Source organism: Anas platyrhynchos, chromosome 8 (genome assembly GCF_047663525.1).
Source record: "Anas platyrhynchos isolate ZD024472 breed Pekin duck chromosome 8, IASCAAS_PekinDuck_T2T, whole genome shotgun sequence".
NCBI lineage: Eukaryota > Metazoa > Chordata > Aves > Anseriformes > Anatidae > Anas > Anas platyrhynchos.
Window position 1 is genome coordinate 36921525 of NC_092594.1, and position 22669 is coordinate 36944193.

The 22669-nt window shown below is 39.3% G+C and overlaps 2 protein-coding genes across 17 annotated transcripts in view; one reads left to right on the forward strand and one right to left on the reverse strand.

Moving 5' to 3' along the window:
- DOCK7 (dedicator of cytokinesis 7) overlaps positions 1-22669 on the reverse strand; it is a 97624-nt gene that overhangs the window by 48210 nt on the left and 26745 nt on the right. For all 16 annotated transcript variants that reach the window (XR_011810839.1, XM_072041443.1, XM_072041445.1 and 13 more), the window contains exons 8-14: positions 21138-21204; positions 19750-19899; positions 17751-17831; positions 16015-16180; positions 15210-15352; positions 12868-12961; positions 11098-11260 (exon numbers count right to left, since the gene is read on the reverse strand). Coding sequence is in view for 15 of the 16 variants with exons in the window: in XM_072041443.1 (XP_071897544.1) it covers positions 11098-11260; positions 12868-12961; positions 15210-15352; positions 16015-16180; positions 17751-17831; positions 19750-19899; positions 21138-21204 (864 nt within the window). In the remaining variant the exon portion in view is untranslated. The remainder of the gene's footprint in view (positions 1-11097; positions 11261-12867; positions 12962-15209; positions 15353-16014; positions 16181-17750; positions 17832-19749; positions 19900-21137; positions 21205-22669) is intronic.
- On the forward strand, positions 782-10332 carry ANGPTL3 (angiopoietin like 3). The gene is made up of 7 exons (XM_005022891.6): positions 782-1360; positions 2348-2458; positions 3320-3437; positions 4126-4239; positions 5318-5413; positions 7182-7454; positions 8756-10332. Exons 1-7 carry the CDS (start codon positions 863-865, stop codon positions 8935-8937), a joined length of 1392 nt encoding a protein of 463 aa, XP_005022948.5. The 5' UTR covers positions 782-862; the 3' UTR covers positions 8938-10332.

Sequence of the window (22669 nt, forward strand, 5' to 3'; positions counted from 1 at the left end):
CCTTGAGAAATACACATGCTTCCACGCAGAGACCCAGTGCAGAACTGGACATTTATTTCAGAGTACCCGTAGCCTTGTCTTATTCAGTGTGAATCTTAAACAGGAAGGGAAATGGTAAGGTGAGAAATGTAAGCAGGGTATTATTTATCTCACCCACCTCTGGAAAGCAGCTCTTAAAAAATAAGCTTTATATGGTGTAAATTACTGCACAAACCTTAAGACAGCAGAATCACATCCAGACAATCTCTGGACCTAATTCCCACTTTCTCACTTAATCTGAACTAGCTGACAAGCAAATCCACTGCGGTACGATGAGTTACATCAGAACACGGTACAAAATGAGAATCAGATTGTGTGAATCATCTGGGAATATTGTGCCCTTCCACAGCTTATCAAAGAGCTGCATAACCCGAAATGCAGCATCCAGTGCTCTTGAGCAGCGTAAACCCTTTTATAATCCTAAGGGAATAAAAGGAATCAGACAACACAAATAAGAAGCAATTTGGACCTTATCGAGATTATGACCCACAATTAATCTATTAAAAAAGCCTTGTGTCAAAAACACGTCATACATCTTCATTAACATTTTATAACAGCACGTCTGGCAGATGGAAAAGTTCAGAGGCAGCTTAATCAGCAACGTGCCCGGCTCTCAGGTTTCCCAGGTATCAACCTAGATTCGAGAGGGGTTACATTCGTTCAAATACACACAGTTTAATGATCAACTCGCTGGTCTGCCTCTTCTAAAATGAAGAGGAGTATATATAGATTAAATTCTTCAACACAGAACAGTCACACAGTGAAAACTATTAGGAAAAGTCTCTGCATCCTGAACAACCAAAGCGTAGCAGGAGCAGAAATCATGAAAATCATTCTTATCTTTCTATTCATTGCCCCACTCGCTCTCTCAGCTAGAGCTGAGAAGGACTTTTCTGCCCTTGATTCGGCTGCATCTCCTGAGACAAAATCAAGATTTGCCATGCTAGATGATGTACGAATCTTAGCCAACGGACTCCTCCAGCTTGGGCACGGTCTTAAAGACTTTGTGCATAAGACAAAGGGGCAGATGAATGACATTTTTCAAAAACTTTACATTTTTGATAAGTCCTTTTATGAGCTCTCACTGCAAACCAATGAAATCAAAGAAGAAGAAGAACTGCTCCGCCAAACTACTGCCAGACTGCAAATCAACAACGAAGAGATAAAGAATCTCTCGCAGGAGATGAATTTGAAGATTGAAGACCTCATACAAAACAAAATCCAGCTGCAGGAGAAGGTGTGGGGACTGGAGGACAAAGTCACTAAGTTGGCCATTACCCAGCCTACAGTGCAAGAGACAAATGAAATTTCTTCACTCAAAGTAAGTAAATCTGTAAGAACCCCTGACACACAAAGCCAAAGTAAATCGTAATGCTATTATCGGTAGTTATACAATAGATGCTCATCTTTTCCCTGCACCCTCACTGTAGTTCTACTGTGTATTTTGAGAAATAAATCACTGCAATAACCTTCTAAGAATCAGTGTTGTAATTTGACAAGTGGTTTGTTTTACAGTGTAATTCCCCAGTGAAATCAGTGAGAAAATAGTGATAAGGCTCTGTATCTTTTTCAGTTTTTGCAAATGTGTTTTTCAAAAAAATCTGTAATTACAATGAGGGGAAAAAAAATCAGGAAAATGATTTGATTACCAAGCCCATAGCTTCTTATGTCATCAGCTCACTACAAATCAATGCACCAGGAACTGCCTGCTCAGCACAGAAGCAGGAAGTTTAAACTGAGGGACATTTGTAGTGTCTGCAGGGACCATCCAGGACCAAAGAATTTTGCAGGTGTTAATAGACTTAATGCCAATACATGGAAATACGTAGGTGGGTACAAGGTTTCCTAGGGAAAAGGAAGTAGTAACTGTATTCTGCAAAAGCATAAAACACTGGATGTTCATGTCAGAGCAGAAAGTTGAATCCTCACCTTCCAAATCCCAAGCTAATACCCTAAACACTGGGCATCATCCCTTTTTTTTTTGTCAGTGCCATATTTTTAGTTTGAATCAAGGATCAGCTTCACAGAATGTAAACTTCACGTGAAAACATAAGGAAAATAGCAACAACAGAAGCCTATGAAGTTGCCTGTAGTTTGCCTCCAAAAGGATCAAAAAAGGTTGGGTGTCCACTTCAGAGGCAAAGAAATTTGGACCTTTAGAGGAAAAGCACAAAGTCCCATGGAAAAGGCAATGTTAAATGGTTTGTGCCTCTGAACTGCCCCTGTGATGAGTTACTGAGGAAGTGCCCCTGTGAAGGCCTTTTGCTGCCCCTAACCACAAACCCCTGCCCTCCCTTCCTGTCCTCAGGCTTTTGTGGAGCGGCAGGACAACCACATCAAGCAGCTTCTCAAAATCGTGGAGGACCAGCACGCACAGCTCGACAAACAGCACAACCAGATCATGGAGCTGGAGGACAAGGTACAGTAACCATCACATTTCTCCTTTCTGAATCCGTTGCCTCTCATAACACTGAAGGAGGTAGCGTCCCACCATTCATTCTGGTCAGCCATCCCTCTCTTTAATGTTTTGGGAGCGCAGAGGAGGCTATAAGCAATTTTGACCACAAACAGGGACCTTTTTGGGTGAACGACTGCTGTGCTGCCAGCCTGGGGGCTGTGGCTAGAGCACACGGCTGAGGACGCAGCTCCAAAGCACTGTCGATCAGTACCAGGCTGCTCTATTTTCCTGACTGCTATTTTTCTTTTTCTTTATTATTATTATCTACCCTATTATTCTTGTTCCCTTGGTCTTCTAAGCATCATTACTTTCCATCTCTTTCTTCTTTTCCAATATTCACTCCAATAGGGAGCCATGTGCTGCAGCTCAACATGTGTAACCGCAACGCTGGGTAGAACTGACGTGCCCATATTTAATTTATTAATTTATTGTAAGAGGAGGCTATAAAGGAAAAATGCCTTTTATAAAAGGAACCGTGGGTTCTGTGCTCTTGGATCTCGGTATTATTCGTCTAAGTGATGTCACCTGAGGGAATAAGTTAAGTCTGTTTACCCATTAAGGTGCACCTCGTGAGAACTGGTCACTTCCTCACCTCAGGAATCCTGTGTTGTCTGAGCAGATACATACACCTGAGCAGAAACATACACCTGAAATCCACCAGTGTGGTTCTCAAGTTATTTTTATGTCATAAGTTGGCTACTTTAAAGGGTTATGTTCATATAAAAAAATTACTCTCTGCATGACATTGCTCAGTTTGATACATGAACCTCATAATTTCAGAGCCTTGGGAAATTAACAGTCTGTAATTATGCTTCTTCCCAGCTGAACCACATCGAGCTCCAGGAACTCGCAGAGAACTCCTTCACTGGGGAGCACACAGAACCAGAGGCCACCCCCTTTTATGTGCGCAACTCCACAGCTGTAACATACAAATATGAAGGTGAGACCATACGCCTTAGCTGCAACTACACACTACAGTGCTTTTGGTTTTTAGTAGTCAGAGACCAAAAGCAAAATGCTTTTATGTTACATACAGTGCTGTTGGAAGAAGATGGATTTTCTGCTTTGGTAAATGCCATAATCTGTTTAGCCACGCTGTATGTATACTCGTCTCTGGGGTGGCACATGGAAACAACATCCAATAATGCCATAATCCTGGCCTCAATCTTCAGCCTCCATTCACTCCATGTGGCAATCCTTTTACTGCCACTTGCTGATGCCTGTCTTAGAGAGTATGAACCGAGAACTAATTTACTTCAGCTCGCTTCATGATTTGGAAAAGCTTTCTTTAAAGTTGAGATGCATTTCTGAACTGCAGAGATGGGAACAGCATTAACTGGGAAATTTATGAGTCCAGTCTTAAGCCTTACAAATTTTCCAGAATTATCTGAATTGAAACCTTGCCAACCCCAAATGTAGGTGGTCCAATGTATATACAACTTGGCAGTGCTACTACCATGCTCAAAGCAGTTTGCCCATCTCATGACCTTTATCGTGATAATGGCCAAAAAGATTGTTCCAGGTGTTGTGTTGGAGCTACTCTATAGAATAATTCAAGTCACAAAGCTGAATTAAAACTTACCACATCCAAAAGAGGGTTTGTAATTGTCTGGTGCTTGCTTTCCTAGGTGCTGCTCCTGACTGCACCGCTCTGTACAACAGCGGCATTCAGACCAGTGGCACTTACACTATTAAGCCTAATGGCTCAGAAGCTTTCGATGTCTACTGTGAAACAAAATTCGGTAAGACAGCTGTGCTAGCAACAGTCCAATTTTCAAATAAGTAGTTTTCTATAAGCCAAAAAGCTGTGTCTCATCCCAAAGTACACAATCACTTATCATGTCATGTGTATTCTCTTCTCTTACTGTTCTGTATGTTCTTCAAGCACCTTCCTTTCTCCTAAAGTCCCCACAACGCTGCCTTCCTTCTAGGTTATCTGTTTATACTGTGGAAAGTACTTTCTGTCATGTGCTATTTAGTATATTCATACTATTCTTATCAATATGCATACAATTAATATCAAGCATATTAATATTAAAAAGGTAAATCCCCTTTAGTTATAAAGAATAAAAATGGAGATTATAAAGTCCACTACATTGCAACCATGAAGTAATATTTCCTAATTAAAGCAAATTTAAACGCCTTAGTAAAATTTTGTTTGATAGCATGGATTGGTGCTTATGACTTAGGTATATCAAACCAACCCAAAGAGGTGAGTCCTGGAGACAGGATTCCTGCATCGTGTTTGGGAGAGGCTGCACAGAACCACCACAAACCAAACATAAAGCACCTACCCAAGCTCTATCTTTGTAAGAAACCAATTTGGCTGTTTCCTTTGCCAATGTCTAGAGGCCACACGTAGTTTGGCCAGAGGACTGTTCCCCCATTTTGGCATCCTGCAGTGCTGCTCTGTCCTCTCCAGCTTCCCCGCACAGCTCCTTGCCACAGCTGGCTGGGAACACACTGGTGCAAACGTGACAGGGCGATGGGATATGTTTGGATGTGTACACAGAGCGGCATGGGCTTGCCCTGTGCAAAACCCTCCTTTGCTTACATTTGTTGAAATTCGTTAAACAAGGTTGTCATGACCTGGTCAGGAGCAGGATCTCGGCCATCCTAGCCAGCCGTGGCCTCCAACACTTCAAACCTCATCTGGAGTTGGGCTCCCAACAGTCAAACACCACCAGCTAAAGGCAGGCAGCAGAAGGGCAGCCACAGCAGCACCTTCTGTGTGTCAGGGGCTGGTAGGGCTGAATTTTCTCCCCAGTACTTCAAATACTTAAGCCAGTTTTGTGACTTATTTCCTCTTTGCATCTGCAGGCACTTCCTGGACCGTAATCCAGAACCGAGTGGATGGATCACTGGATTTCAACCAAACCTGGGACGCCTATGTCAAGGGGTTTGGTGATCTCAACGGTAAAAATGCTTCTTCTGTTTTCTTTGCTTTGTATAAATTGATTTGAGAAGCTGAATTTTCCCAGAAAGGTGTTCACATAGGAGCAGACAAAATCTACAAACAAATCTAAGCAGCTTGCCTCATTAGTGGAACACCAGAAAAGCACTTATCAGAAAGTGTAATTCAGTAAAATTCTCCAAGACACATCTTCAAACACGTCTAGAAACTTTTGCTGAATCAAGTCTGAATCAGAGCATTCTGGATGCTATTTTAGATATTGAGATTTTATTATTTACAAAAGCACCCCACAATGCTTTGAAGTAACACCCAAAATACTACCTCACTGAGGTACTTTCACTACTTTCTCTCAAACTCTCTGCAACCACATTTCCCTTAGAACCACCACCTGATTTGTCTGTTTTTTTTTCCTTTTTTCAAGAGCACCTGAAGCTGTGGGTGCTCCCTTACACAACCACCTCCAGCTCCCCACGTGGTGGCCAATGTCCTCACCTGGCTGGCCAGGCTGAGGAAACATCCACATTTAAGGGTTAATCATCAACTCCAAAGAAGTTTTATTACCAAGAGCTGCCTACCAGCCTTCCTACCCAGAGTATTTTCCTTGTTTTTCTCTTACAATGAAATGATTCTACTTTGGTTTAGAAAATATTTTGACTTTCTAGGCAGAGCAGAGATGAAAACATCACCATTTTGGGCCAGTAGCTCACAACTGAGGTTGACTTTTACCCACATAGTGTGTCTGATCGTATTGAATGCTATGGTTGCCCCTTTACTGGCCTCCAATTCCCATACATTAAACCAACATCAGGCCACATCTTTCCAGTGTCAGAGGATGGCATAATGCTCAGCTCCGTATTGGTCAGTTTGGTGCTGCATGCTCTAAGGTGAGAAAACACCAGGCTACTGTTCCACACCTGTAATTTGTGGGGTGTTTTACTCATCTTGTCTTCTATTGCTCTAAATGCCACCTGCATGTATGGCATTCAGATTCAGCCGTACTATTTCTACGTGGGGCAATTACCTATCCTGCACTGACACCAGTGGCTCTGATAATTAGTTACTTAATGAGTATAATTTACGAAGCAATTATTCAAGAATTATAGCAAAAGAAAAATGCTCAGGTTAAATTCACTCTGTATACAAGGGTATCGAAACCTCAGGTTAGTTTTGCAGCTCTTTTGTTAAAAAACAACGTTTGCAATTAGGTTTTATGTATGTCATTTGCTTCATTTGTCACGCAGTTCCAATCATGCATGTTTTAAATGTCTTGAGCTCCCACCCAGAGTTTCACAAGAGGTGGGAGAAGCTCCAGTTCATTTATATCTCTGGCTTTTATTGATCACCAGTGTGCAATTAGGAAGAGGTAAACAAAAAGAATGCAGCAGGAGACCTCTGAAAAGATCAACAGTTCCCAAGGCTCATATTATTGATTTAATTAAAGCAATGAATAAATCCTTTTAAATACTATATTTTCACATATACCAACCACAGGTTATCTGTAAAAACAAATTCAATAGCAGGGGGAGCGATATGGGTTTTTAGGGAAAGTTTAGCACCTTCCCCCACTAACTCTCCGCCAGGTAATTTCTGTCCCCAAATCCTCACCTCTGACATTTCTTGATTCTCACATTGCACTGTTTACTTAAATACATGTTTTCAAATGATGATATTGTAAAGGTGAATGAGGTATGGGTTAGATATCTGAAAAACATGATCAATGTTTTTTTAAAGGCTCCATATTTACAGCACCTATTTGCTATCACTTTGCAGAGGAATTCTGGCTGGGCCTGAACAAGACCTATTCCATTACTCAACAAGGGGACTACATCTTACGGATCGAGCTGCAGGACTGGAAAGATAATAAACGTTACGTTGAGTACGCATTCGACCTGGGAGGCCCAGAGACAGACTACACGCTTCAGCTTTCACGGATCTCTGGGAGCATCCCCAACGCGCTGCCCGAGCAGACAGAGCTGCGGTTCTCAACTGCAGACCATGACATGGCCGTAATAAACAACTTCAACTGCCCAGAAAACTACCTAGGTATCAGTATGCTGGCCGGGTACACTAAAGTGGCTGTTTCCTTGTTAAGTGAAGGACAGTAGCATGCTTTAGTGGGTGGTTACCAGTATTTGCTTGACTTTAGAAACAAACAGGGAGGGTAGCAGCATCTTTGTCCTTGCAGGAAAGAACAGGAGATGTTTTTTTTTTTGTTGGGCCCTACAACGAGGGATCATCTCTGTGCTTTATAGAAGGCAAAATTAAAGCATAGTGAGGCTGTGTAAATGACCAGCATTAGAAACAGAATCAGCACAATCAGCTGAGATAAACTCTTGGGCAGATTCTCTTCTGAGGCCTGCTCCAGTAGGGCAGCCTAGGTTGGATTGTTTCAACCCTTCTTGCAAAAAAAAGGAAAAGACAAACTGACTCTTGGCTCCATTTTGGCTACAAGCCAAAAGTTCAGAATGGAAACTCACCATCATTCAACAGATTTTAGTTGTTTGTCAACACTATGCTACAATCACTCTCAAAAGAGGAAGAAAGAAGAGAGGCTGAAGACAGTTCTCTTTAATGATAATGCAATTAAAGGGTTCCTACATTCTTTGATTTTAATGAAGCTTTTATGTTTTGCCACTTTATAGCAAAAAAGCCACCAATTAATCATAAAACTACAGGATACAGAACTGCCCGCCAGGCACCTACTTAGTGCAGCAAACGTTTTGTGCATGTCATTTGTAGCTTGAACACTGCTGATGTCTGAAACAATGCTGAGCATGTTACGCAGCTCTAATGACCACAAAGCAGATGGGCAATGACTTCCAAAGTGCTAGACTTTCATATTTAGCACAATGGTCATGGCCAGGCCTTTGCCAGCAGAACTGGGCTCACGATTCTAGCTCGTGGTTAAGGACATGGGCCAATAAAAAAAAATAATTTGTTTACCAAAGGCTCTTCGGCCTCCAGATGTGGAGATTTACCTGTTTCTACTTGAGAAAAGCACTGGGAAATCAGGAATCTGCTGGGCAGGGTCTCAGGAAACATGAAAGAGTGGAGGTAACCTCCCAGGTGTCCCAATTCAGTGGTAGCATTTGTGCATGCCGTTTTCTGTGCAGCACCACTTTTATGTGAAGCTGACAGTAACAGGTAGCACAACATTTGTGTGGTGGCCTTCAAGTGGCAAGTGTGAGTGAGTTTATGTGCAAGCAACATTTCATTTAGGTATACAGGATAATTGTCACTTTTGCTGGAACTGGACTAAAGAAGATTTGTGTTGCAAACGGAAACTCTGTACAAAGAAACTGAGCACAATAGGGTACAACTGACATTACAATCTTTTTTCTTAGGAGGCTGGTGGCACAGCGAATGCGAGGAAACCAATCTTAACGGGAAATACGTCGCACCAAGGTCAAAAGGAAGACTAGACAGGAGTAAAGGCTTATACTGGAAGCCTAAAAAAGGAAGATACTACTTGCTCAAGTCAACCAAAATAATGATACACCCGACAGATCTAAAAAGCTTTGACTGAATGCTTAACCTGACGCACGTGAATTCAGAACATACACACTGAACACTGCTACATCAGAGAAATTCATGTTATGCTTAGTAACAGGTGCATATCCAAATCCATACACTGTATGGTGTATTCTCCAATGACACAAACCCTGAGGCATATGTGATGGTCTTACCATATGTTTGGTGAGTATTTTCCTTCACCCTAGCCCAAAGGTCAACCTGCTATAAGTTAAGTAGGGTTTTACCTCCCCAGGATCAAACCCTAATGCCTAGCCTAGGAATTGGCTGCCTATTCATGTATTAGATAATATTGCTTGGGGGAAAGGGTTTTCAGGCTGTTGCATTTGTCTCTGGGTTGTGTAGGAGGGAACAGGAAAAGTGTTTCAGCAAACATAAAGGGCTGGCAAAATGCTACAGATGACATTTAGGTATTAATTTGTAGGAAAAATAAGAAATTCTGTTTCATAAAGTGACTGATTTGTTGTTTGGTTCATGTTATTGTTGTGGAATGTTTCTGTGGGCAAACAAAAGATGAGTAACTCCCCATTTTAGGGATCTGTGTATTTCCAAACAAACTTTCAGTGATCTAGGTCAGGCTGATCTTTGCTGAAGCACTGTACTCACGCAGCTGTAGATGTGTACACACACATCAAGTAAGCCGGAGCACCGACCTAATCTTTTAGATATCACACTTCAAAGAATAGGTTAAGAACCGTGTTTACAAACTGAAACTTAAGGGCTAAGCTTCAAAGCTTTCTGAAATGAGTAAGAGATCGTTTCTTCTCATCTGGAACGGATTTAGACCCATCCCTTTGTGACCTTTTAGCATAGCTCACTGAGAAATGAAAGGAAACACCAAGTGAGCACACGACCAAACACCTTTCAAATAGAGAACAGCTGAGTAACTGCGCCTGGGGGCAACTCCAATGGAGTCAATGGTGCCATCCGATGAACCCTATAGGCAAAACCCATGCGACAGTGCTGGTCCTGCTCCTGAGAACACATACACATTTGGTTAACTTCAGCTGCAGAAGGCAGCAGGACTGTTGACGTGCTTGCAGGTGGCTTGCTGCAGAAGTGTTTATTGACAAAGACCTCAATTCTGCAGTTATATTGAGTCATATTGACTTGCATATTTTGTATAACCCTTGTACAGTACAGATTTTTTTTTTTATCTCTACATTTGCAACCATCCAAGAAGTGGTCTTAAATTGTAATTTGTCAGAGTGAAACAACTGTGAATAGAATGTGCTAATCACAAAGAAGCTGCTAAAATACTGTTACTTCTTATGGATTTATCACAAAGAAGAGAACACACAGTGCTGCTTATTTGTGCTGGTGTATTTTGTGGTGTTTAATTACCTGTCGAACCTCTACCGTAAATAAATAAATAAATCTTCCAAAAAGACATGAGATGCGGAACTTGAATAAACTCTTTCTTGTAAGCTTTGTTTTCTAAGAATCTGGTCTGTATCTATCCAGTTTTTATGACAAGAAGTAACTGATCTTGTGAGTAAGGTGGTGAAATTACTCAACTGAAGATGAAGACAACACCATTCAGAAGTGTACTATCTTCAAGGATACTGTGAAAGAGCTTTAAATTAATAGAGGAAAAATAATGAAAAGAAATCTGCTCACTGCCTACACTTAGTTATAGAAAGGTTATTGTTTTCTGAAATGCTTAAAAAAATATTCTTCCAGATCTTCATAGTTTTTTTTAAAGCATTGTAAACAAGGAAATTGCCTTTAAATCAGAATGGAAATATGAAAGGGATTATGCATCTTCTTCATTTTTATCCCCCAGTGTAAAGACAAAAATAAGCCATTTAAAGTGCCAGTAAGCAGTAAAACTGGTAAGAGGATACTGGCTTCATCACACAGACAAAATTTAAAACCTAGGCAAATCCAAAGAGAATTCAACCAAATTCCACTTTGAATTTTGCAAGGTAGAGAAACCTCTCTCATGTCCCTGTTCATAGCCAAGTTTTACACAACCATGTTCATCCCTAGAGAACTGTGAATTTTCTGCTATGTCAGTCTGGACCCTTTCTGTCTCTCTGGCACAGCATATCTACTGATGCAGCAAGTTTTGCAACAAACCACATGATAAGATAGGAATTTTTGGACCTGGCATTCTCAGGCCCTGAAATGTGAGATGTATTTCAAAACTAACCTGTACGTGGTATTTGGAACGTAGACATCCCTGGCAGGAAACTCCAGGATTTCTCTTGTAGGTCTAACTCTGCTGTCTGGGTAAAGTTTGACTTGCAGCAACTCTGGAGTTAGACAGTAATGGGGATTCTCTGGAGCTGGAGATATGTCTATCTTTAATTGAGCTGTAAGAAGAAAATGGTTTAATTATAATAAATATAAATTAAATATACATCAATAAAGCTTGTTCATGCTTTCTTTCTTTAGGTTAATATCCTATATATTAATTTCATAAATTAATGAGTGATAAATTACAGCCAATATGGATTTTTTAAAAACAAGTAACAGCGAATGAAGCTGAGTACCAGCTAATAAGAACCAGCAGAAAAGAGGTATCTTAAATATCAAATGCTATTCTCATAGGCAGGCTGGGGAATACAGTCTACATAATGCTACTAACCCAACTAGCACTAAAAACAATATTCAAAATCTCATCAAGAATTTTGCCCATCAAACTGAAAAGATATATCAGAAGTTGCTGAAACCTAATCTGCAACAAGATTTTTGAATATTTTCCTTAGCAAGTCAGCTGACAGTACTGACAACACACATTGGTGGATATCACTGAGGTTAAAACGTTTGTAAAAATTTGGAGGACAGAAGAAGTAGAGAAATGGCATCAAATGATGAAGGTGAAACTCAATAAAGAGTGAAGGGCTTGCATTAGGGAGACACCATTCATACAGACATATTAAAAAAAAAAAAAAAAAAGGTATGGATCTGTTCTGTAGAAAAGTGCTGTTTGACAACAGTGACAAAAGGCCAATGTCCGGAAGAAAGCTACAACCATTACAGAATCACAGAATATTCTGAGCTGGAAAGGACCCACATGGATAACTGAGTACAACTCATCCTAGGATATATTAGTGCAGTTTCATGTGTAAGACACTGGAGACAAATTCCTCTGCTCTGCTTGGTACAGAGGAGGTCTCAGAAGAAGAATGTACCCTGATAAAGAGCACCATGCTTGAAGAAAAGCATGGATAGATTAAAGAAGCTCTGGAACAGAGTAACAAAACCACAAGCAATTTTAACAACCTTTATCAAAAGGCTGAAAGAAAATCCTGCCTGGTTAGTCTACTACAAAATGGATGTGAGTAAAAGGGAACTAGCAGCATTCAGGTACCAGAAAGGTTGTGGCAACTGCCCTGAGAGCAGGACAGGACATAATCAGGTTACTTTTCAGAAACATAATTTTAGAAAGTTTTCTTAATAACTAATCTCACCAGAGAGACAGAGGAGTGCTGGGAGAGAGAATCTATAGAAGCAGTAGAATTGCTGTCAATGGAGATTTTCAACAGCAGGTTAAGTAAATATTGTCAGAAATAGCATAGGTCATGGACTGGTGATGTTTCAGTGCTGGCAGGCTGGTGTTTCTATTTTTCTTTCTCAAATAGAGATGAAGTCTGTTCCTACTAACCAAGTGATAGCCAGCAGAGAGACCTCCCCTCAGCTGGAGAGTAGTGTTTTACTCAGGGAAACAGAAGCTCCTCAGTCCCTGATGGATTTAGGGCTTTGGGGTTTGTATCCTCTTCTCACAGATGCTACTCAGCATGGCAAAGCTGCATGTGAACATCAGTGAAAAAAACTGCCAAAATGCCACTTCTAGGATTGCCATCGACAACTTCCCAGGTTTTCTTTCATCTACTTGCTTATAAGAATTGGGTGGCAATTAGGAAGGACTAACTTAACAACCTTAATGTGCATAAGCCAGAAAGATCTTGCTCAATACCTGTGATGGGTCTCAATCTCCGTAATACTGATGATGGCCGTCTCATATCAGCAAGGAACTTGTACAAATCCTCATCGCTCAGGCGATCACCCTCCTGTTGGGAGTCAGGAAGAAAAAAATTATCTACACAATCCTTGAGGACTGCAAGAGCATGAATAAACCATCTGATACTGTAGTCTCCTCTGACATCAAAATGTACCTTCCCAGAACAAGGTGTTAACATTAACATGCTAAATTACAGTTAATTTCTCCATCCCTTTTCCTTCCCTTTTTATCTTATTAATCATCGTGACAGCTGCAGGAACTTTTCAGCAAAAACCTTTTGTCTCCTCATCAATATTATCTTTTTTAAAACTGAGAATGGTTGTTAAAAGATTTCCCCAAAATATCCATTTTTTAGCAAGTATAATGGCTTGAAAAAATATCCATCATTCACATTGTGATCCTCCTTCCTTTTCCCCTGCCTTTTCTTTGGTACAAGTCTAAAAGAGTCTTACTTGTCAAGAGGAGTGTTAATGAACAGTGGGAACTGGAAGGAGTTTGCTGTCAATCTTCCTTGTGCCACATTCTAGTAGCTCAAAATTTTCTTATAACAGTATAGAAAATGTCACTTTGCCACCATTTAACTATCCAAAAGTAGAAGATACCTGATTATAAAGGTAATAAAACCCAATATGAAAGAAAAAAGGAAATAGAAGGATAAAAATGCTCAGTATTCTATTACTTTATTATTATAGTTAATTGTACACAAAGATACTAAAGGAAGATAAAAAATAAAAGGTAAGAAGAATTAAAAACTTAAAATCTTAAATCAACATGTAGAGATTTTTAAATAATAAATTAATAAAACAAACTGTCTCAGGGTAGTCCAGAGAGAACAAAGTAAATATACACATAATGATCTACAATTCTGCAGATCATTACTTATTTATCGCCACATTTAAACTGGTGTGTATTACAAAAAGGGCTGCAGAACAAGGCCAGTGAATGGAATAGCTACATTAGCAATACTGTGATACTTTTTTCCCCTCACTTTCTAAGTTTTTGGTAAATACAAGACATAACTAGATTTTAACACCCCAAGTGAAAGGTATTTCCCGTACTGTTCGGTGTCACTGAGACACCAAAGATAATATTTGCAAACCCCAATTTCAGTCATACTGAGTTTCTTGAAAGCACTGAGCAGAAGAGGCAGGAGTCACCTTCCATTTACATGGTTTTCACCAGTATAATTTCATGCCCTGGATGACATTTCTCCTTCTTTACACCACTGAATTTAAGAGCAGACTTTGGATGGCTACCCACAGTGAAATTGGCAGGCAACCAAAACAATCAGAAAAAAGAGAGCTTAGTCAACTTGCAATATATAGAATACACATTTTTGTATTCCCAGTGATCAAGGAATCAGTCCAAAAAATATCTGGTTGTACACTATTAAATCCATTTTATACACAAAGGTGACATTCAAATAATAATTTTCCTTAACCAGATGTGGCATTAAGCAAACCTTAGAAAAAATTAATGAACTGAAACCATTTTCTAAGCTTAACTACAAAATTTATTCTGTTTAATCATGTTTTCCAATGATTCTCAGGGAAATCCCAAGCTCTGGCTCGGGAGAGCTGCCACTCAGCAAAAAAGGCATGAGAAATGCTTTGTTTTCTTGGGCATCACTGGATGTGTTCAGGGAACTGATGCCAAGCACAAATCACATTGATGAAACTGTTTCTGAGCCTCCTGATGGTTTAAGGGGATTTTCTATTACCCAATGAAGCCAAAGGAGTCAAGTGAACATCATGACAGAGGATATGCAACTCCTAGACTAGGGCAAGTATCTGGAATACTTTTTGGTACATGCTAACCTAAAAAAGTTATCCTTGGATTTTGTGCACTTGCTTCCATGAACATTTTGCTAACTATGCCTACCAAAAGTCCAAACAGTTATTTTTCCAGTGCACATTAGAAAAATCTGGAGCAAAATAAACCAACATTCTTCTGGGGAGACCCATTTCTTTGAGTTAGAATGGTTAAGTCTCTAAGCCATAATGATGCTTCATCACTAAAGTCAAAAACAGCTAATAGTTTCAAGTTCTAAAATGTATTTATTCACAGTAAACTTCTTGAAAGAATCCACCAACCAACTGTGGACCTGCTGGTAGCAGGATAAGCACACAGGATAATAAACGCACTGCATGTTGTTCAAAGGTATCTTGTGATGAGGGAACAGACATTGCATGCACTGAAAGTGTCACAAAGTACCCCTTCAGGTCTAAACTAACTTCACATGATCAAATAACTCTGCCCAAGAAGCAACTTCCTAATTAGGTAGCTTCATACAATACCTGTTTAAAGAAGTTTGTCACTGTCAGAGTAGCTGGTCTAAAACTGGTCAAATTGCAAGCCTCGTCACCACTTGTGGTTCTCTCTAACGAACGCCTCCCAACAATACTGGAATTCCGTCTCTCCGACCACGATCCTTTGCGTTCTTCAAAAAAAACAAAAAATAAAAAGGGAGAGATATTAAAAAAGAAAAACAATTGTCCAGGAGTCTACCTCTGTTCCAAGCAGGATTTTCTACACAAGAAGATATCTGCTGCCTTTGGAAATTATGCAATAAGCATGATAGAAGAGGTGGTTATGCTAAGACAATCACACTCCTGAGGCATCAGGAGGCTATGAAGCACAGCTGACTACTTCTGCTCCTCTCACAGCAACCTCACCCCAGTGCCTTACTGCTATTATAAAAATCTTTATCATGTGGAGATTTATGTATTTCTCTTGCTCTGAAAGATGATGAAGTTGGCAGTTTTGGGGATGCTGAAGAGCAGTTTCAGATGAGCCGTGTGGTTCACAAAGATTAATCCACTCCTTTGGAAAATGTTCATCAGCCTGTAACACTCTCTCAGTTAGAAGCCTGGTTTTAAATAATATAACAGATGGTTTGCTTGTAAAATCCTTGAAAGATAAATCCATTTGTTATGATGGACTTTTCTGTTTTATTTCAACCACGACCCAAGACTATCAAAAGGCCTAGAGCAGGGGAGGGGAAGTGATAAAAGGAGCAACAGCAGACAGAGTGCATGAAGCAAGGCTTCAGTATACTCTGGATTTGACCACACTCCCTTCTGCAGATGCCATATACTGTACCTCCTGTGCCAACTTCGACTTCCGTGGAATCTCTTTCCAAACTTCCAGCGCTACTCACAATGTTCATTAAATGAATGGCTGTCCAGGCAAAAGGCATGCGGTATTTGCCTAGTCTTTGGCAAAACTGTTCTGCCTGGCATTTCAGTTTTTCCAACTTTTCTTTATTCTGTGAAGAAAGTTTAAACCCAGACCATTAAAAAGAGAGGAATACAAACAAAGGTTCAGTTAGCAAAATCGCTACGTAACAATGGCATCTGTTCTAACTCGAAATGATTTTGTGCTTCAACCATGCCTCCTGAAGGAAGATCACTATTATACAAACAGACTTCTGCTTTACAACATTGCCGTCAGGCCAACAGTAGCAGGTACAGGACAGCCTCACAGTCAGAGCAGCCAACTTTCTGCTCTTCAGGTTCCTGAGCAGCCTGTCAAATCCCAGTGAGCTCATCTGCCTCACTGCTCTTTCAAGAAAAACTTAATTTTATTCCGTGAGGTCTGCAACGGCCTCTCCAAATCAGGTGCTCAGATCATCTGGAATTACATGGGAAGCAGAAAACATTCCTCAAAGAAGAAGCATCATGCCCGTGTTATTGAGAAAAAGAGGATATGAAAGGACTTTGCCATAATTCAGTCCTTTAAAAAGTCCACAGACAGGGAGCTGGATAACGGACAGCTCTGCTACTTGCATTCTTCTCGCATGTTCAGCACATGCTTGTGCACCTTGCTGCGAAGGAGACCTTGCAAAATCAACCTTTTAACCTACATTCCTAAGCATCCTGCAAATCCAACTCCGAAGTTTCACATAAGCACATTCCAACTTGTCAATCCCAGAAAACACAGGGGTTTTTATTTCCGTTATCTAAACACTTCAGGTGGAAGATAGCCATTTTTCACATTTTGGTGCAGTGACGTATAGACAGAGATTGATAAAAAATGTTAGCTTCTTCAGCTAAAAATATGTTAGAACTTTAGGAAGCTCAACTTCGGAGCATTTTGGGGGCAGGCCCATGCCATCCACTGCACTCCACAGGATGGCATGCAAATTGCTGAAGACAAGAATTAAAGGAGCATTATTAATGAAAAAAAAAAAAAACACTAAAATATGATTTTTTCATCTACCCTTACTACATGTAAAAATAGCAGCTTTATCCTGCTGTTGAGCATGGTCTTGCTTTACAATATTAGCAAAAATAAAAATCAGGAGAAAACAGTGAAAAAAAAAGAATCAGAAATGCATTGCGATTGAAAACCAGACTTGATGGAGAATGTCCTGTTAACATATTTCATCAGCTTGTAACCCTTCTAGAGCAAGGGAGAGGCACCATGATGGAGTTAAGCTGCAGATGCAATGGACAAGTTGAAATTTTACTGCAAATTCACATCAAAGGCTGCCTCCACTTGACCCAGCCATAAGCGCACAGCTGATCCTTTGGGACAGGGAATTACAGATGACTGAGCTTGATGCTCAGCACCATGTCTCCCCTGTCAGCTACAAAAACTGATGACCTTTAACTACTCTCCCCCCATAAGGCATCAAGATTCAAGGCTCTTTGACTCTTCTTTGGCCTTTAGAATTTGACTAGCTTCTTAATTAAAAACAGATCATTTTTAACAACAGGGACAATATCAAGGACTGTTGAGTCCAAGGTAAAAGAAAGTTATCTCACTCCTTAATTTGTTAATAACAAAATGCCTTAAAATGCTCATAGCCAAATTTAAACTTCAAAAAATCTTACCTTTGCTGCATCAGACTCTTTAAAAATCATGTAAGGCTCTGCACATTCCCCAATATCTCCCTGCTGTAATACTTTTTCAAGCTGAGAAAGGAAAATGAACCATTATAAGGACATGTATCCAGCAAGGATTGTTAAATTAAACAAACACTAGGAAGGAAAAACATTCTTTCAAAAGAATTGACACTTGATTTCCCTTTGTGAGTCAGGAACAACCACTACACTCAATTTGTTAGAGCCATTAAGTTCCCAGATCTCCAGCTATAATTGGATCACAAGTGTAAAATATAGGTTCAAAGGGAACATATACCAATTCACTTTGGTTTCCTATGTTCTAGAGCCACTTTCAGCTCATTTTTAAGGTTTTATCGACAGCTTACATTGTCTTCAACAGCATCATTTTCAGAAGACTGTTCTTATTTCTGATCTGCTTATTGAGGAGCTATTGCAGCAGCACAAGACAGGTCTCAGTTGTGTTCAGCTAAACCAGCAGTATTTTAAATCAGCATGTTTTCAAACTAAATAATGGATAATAATTTTTAAAATACATACAGGCCAAAGAGTAGATATTTGTTTCTGAAATAGTTCTCCCCCTATCACAAACACGAAGACTGTTTCTTTTAGAAGCATCCTGTCCCTCCACTGCATGCCTACTACAATGCACATGCTGTTTTTAAACTAGAAAATCTTTAATCTTCTCCCATGCTTATAAAGTATCATTCATACTCATCAATTAGTACAGCTACAAGATACACATTATAAAGAACAAGACTACTTCCCATCAAATCTTGCACTCCCTGATGAGCTTATGCTAGCAATAGCAGCTGTCTGAAAAATGGATGCATAGTGAGTAACAACAGCAAGTCCCATGCAAAAATTCACCTGGTAAGGCATGCTATGCATCTGTTTTCTTTATCCCTGACTTTATCCTTCTCATCATCAAATCAAAAAACCACCTAAGCAAATCTCTACCAGCTCCTCTTGGATCACTGGTTTGACAAGCACTGATGTGCAGTCACAAGCTCCTTTGGCCAGATCCCCATCTCAGAAACACGGCGTTATCTTCTCCTCATGTCTTGTGCAAATCAGAAGAGTGAATATGTGTACACGGGGAGAACTTGGCTTTTAAAAAGGACTCAAAGCCTTGCACAAGAAATGGAGAACAGATTATGCCCCAAAACTTTGAAAGCCTTTTTCTTACCTGGGACTATTCTGTCATGCCAGAAAGCCTAAGCTCATTTTCAGAAGCTTACTCCTCATCTAAAATGCAGTACATGAAGAACTTGCACAAAACAGAGTCAACAACATTCTCAAAAAACTTTACTAGGAGGCAATGTAACCACTGCCTGTGAACTGAAAGTATGTATTGAAATCTCCTTTTTACAACAGGATAATATTTATGCAGAGACTGGCCAAAAAAATGGATTCAAGTGCCAAAATAAACTAGTAACATTTGTGTGCTCTTTCAAGCAAATGAAAGAAAACTTCCATCTTTGTATACTTTATTCCAGGAGTGACCAATGTAGCATTTAATTTCAGTTATAGATCTCACTCTGTTAGCAATTTAAATGTGTAAAGACATTTGAACATCTGGCTTAAGGGCATATATCATTTTTGAAATGAGATTCAGATCAAGATGTATTTTTGAATCACTCACTTATCCCTAATTTTAGGAAGTCAGCACATTGTTTCACCAAAGCCAAGGTCAAAACCCAGAAAAACACTCTGTATCAAGCAAACATCTGTGCTTTTTTTTTTTTTTCCAGTTTTTCAATAATAACAATGTATACCTCCACTGAACGGTTCCTGTTACAAAATAACTTAATGTAGCAAATGAGAATATTTGAAACAAAACAAAATTTTGAGGTTCCAATGTTTATATTTTTGAAAATACAATGCTGCTCTCCAAGAGTAAATAAGTTGGATAGCCAACCACACTTGGTTTTATTTTATGTTAAATAGAAGAGACAACAGAAATTAAAATTTCTCCAGCATTTCTTACCTTTATTACCAGAAAGACATCTTGAGAGGGGTAAGTGATAGAAAATATGGCAGATCTGGCCAGTGTGGATATAGCAGCAGGGGGGACATGTGGACGAAGCATTCCCTTCATTTGTTCAGAATTTAAATCAAAGTAGAAATTTTCTGAAATCTAAGGAAGAAGTTTGTTAGCTTCAAGCACTAGTTATACATTGTATGTTCCTTGAAATCTTCACAAACATAACAACTTTGAAATGCATGCAAAAGAAACCCCACCAACAGTGCTTCCTTTCAAATCCAGGCATAAAAATGAAAAATAATTACCTCTTCTTATTATTTTTATGAAATAAAAGCAGAACAGTAGCAAAAGAGAAAAGAAGCGGAGCAAATAATAGACACTGCTTGTAAAGTTTTGTCTACCTCCTGTAAGGTAGTTACAGGACTAGAAAATACAATTGCTATCTAAATTGAAAGTATCAAAGTATTGAAATAGTAAATGATCTTTAAGATCCTTCACAGAGAAAAAAAAAAAAAGATAAAAAAAAAGAAAAAAATAAAAGAAAAAAATGCATCTGGAAGGAAATAGTGAGCTTTTTATGCTGAAACACAAAATTCTCTACTGTATCAAGGCTTCAAAGCCAAAATGAACGTGAGCTGGTTGTCAACACCAGAGGTCACTAAAGAACTGACTACGTGAGAGAAAAAAATGTATTCACAAGATGATAAAACTGGCTTATGAAATGTGATTTAAATATTAAACAAAGTTCACATAATATTCTGCATACTTTCATCCATACAATTTAAAACTCAATGCATTAAATTCAAGTCTTAAAGAGATAAATGTCAAAATGCATATTAGCAACAGTAGAGAGAAAAATGTTGGAGATATCTTCAACTAGGAAAACTAAGAGCCTTCATATGTTAAATACAGAACATAAATAGGAGAATAAATGAATTTTGCATTCCTCATAACTTAGATATTGAAGAGACTGCTCAGCTTTATTTTGACTTTAGCATGTATTAAAATGTTACTCGGTCACAAACCACGCTGAATCACAAAGAAGAGAAGAAGAAAGTCTTAAACAGAAGAAAAACTTACTGAAACCTCTTATTTAGATTAAGTTCTCTCTGGGGAAAACATTTTTGAAAGCCCAGATTGGAAACTACATACAGTCTTATTTCAGGCACTCACATATTAAATAATATTTTTAGAAAAGTGGTTATATTTCAACTATGTTACTAAGCGGAAGAACAAATAAGAAGGTCCATGGAATTCCTTCATCATTCTTCCAACCACTAATTATGTCACTGTCTTCTTAATAGTTTCTTTTCAGAATTAATCCCCTCCATTTTTCTTCAACATAGGTTTGTAATGTTTCCATTGAAATGTAAGGTAATAAAACAACCTACCTTTTTCTTTTCTTTAACATCATACAAAGCCAAACTTGCAAAAATGGGCTCAATTTCTATCTCGAATCTTGATAGAAAGAAATAGATAAAATCACTTGACTTGCATTTTGTTAGAAAAAAAAAAAAATAACCAAACCGTTCCCCAAATCCTTTCTGGGTAAGGTGAGAGCTGACCACTCTTAGCTGAAATGTCAGAAATAGGTGAGCCAACCTAAAGGTTTCCACCTACTAGAAAAGTGGGAGTGAGACCTCACTTTTCGCCTGTCCTGGTTCCTCTGCATTGCCTCTACTCCTTTCCACCAGGACACACCTTTCTAAAATTTCAACTAATTGACCAAATGGGAAGGTATGTTTTATGCCCTGGGAATTTAATCTTTTTTATTTAATTATTTTATCCTCTACTAGTGTTGCTTGAAAGCTGAACAGAACAACCTAAGAGTTTCCTTAATGAAGGGAAATTATTACTTGGGATAACTGTAGCACTTGCCTCCTCCAATTACCTCGAGAAGCTGTGCTGTGTGCTAACGTACTACGGCTCACGTGTTGGTATGGCTAAATAGCCCACTGCTCCTCTTGGCATTACTGACAAGAAAGCTCCTTCCTCTGGAGAGCTGGGGACAGTTATTGTGTCATTTTTCTGCTTTTCACTATTTGTCAGCAAATACCGGTATCTCAAAAACTTTCAGGAAGATGTCAGTTTTTCAGAGTAACTTTTATCAAGGAAGTTTTTCACGTAAACCAGAACATCACGCAGTGCAATGGATATGGCATCCATCCCAGACAGACTATAAAACTAAACCTTTTACTCACTGCCACTGTACCTTTGGCCTAAAGGCATCCAAGTATTTGTACTATCTGAACCAGTTTCAAAAAAAAAAAAATCACTAACTTACCAAATTGCACTAAACTCATTGTACACTCACCTGGGATGCTGAAGAACTTTAAAAAAAAAAAAAAAAAAAGAGCAGGGACTGAAATGCTATTCTCCTGCCTGCATAGCTTCTCCATGCAACTAATGCCTGATCCCTGGTGGCATCTCCCAGTGCCTGGCATCCAGGTCTGAGATTTTCAGCCTGGAACTCTTTCTGCCACCAGGCAGAGCAACATACAGGACCACATCATCCAACAGGTATTTTCTCTAGTTCTGTAACAAAGGTGAGATTAACCTGAAAATGACCCTGCTTAGGTCATCTGAAATAGAAAGGTAATCTTTCTATTTTACCCACATTTCTCCTTAGACTGAAAAATTCCCTGGGGAAGAGGCCACATACTTCTTTTTGTGCCATTACGATAGCACAATCTTGGATGCTAGCTATTAAAACAATAAAGTTTCAGAGATTATTGTGGTACACAAATAAGCATGCACTTGGCAGATTTGCTATAAATTTAGAGTCAGCAAGAGGTGCTCAAATAGCAGAAATTATTAATTTCCAGAATTTAACTTATTTATGCTAAAGACACCATTCTTTGGAGATGAAGCTCCACTGCTACTGCATATTATGTTGTTCCAGTTCATAAAAGGCTGCAAAATC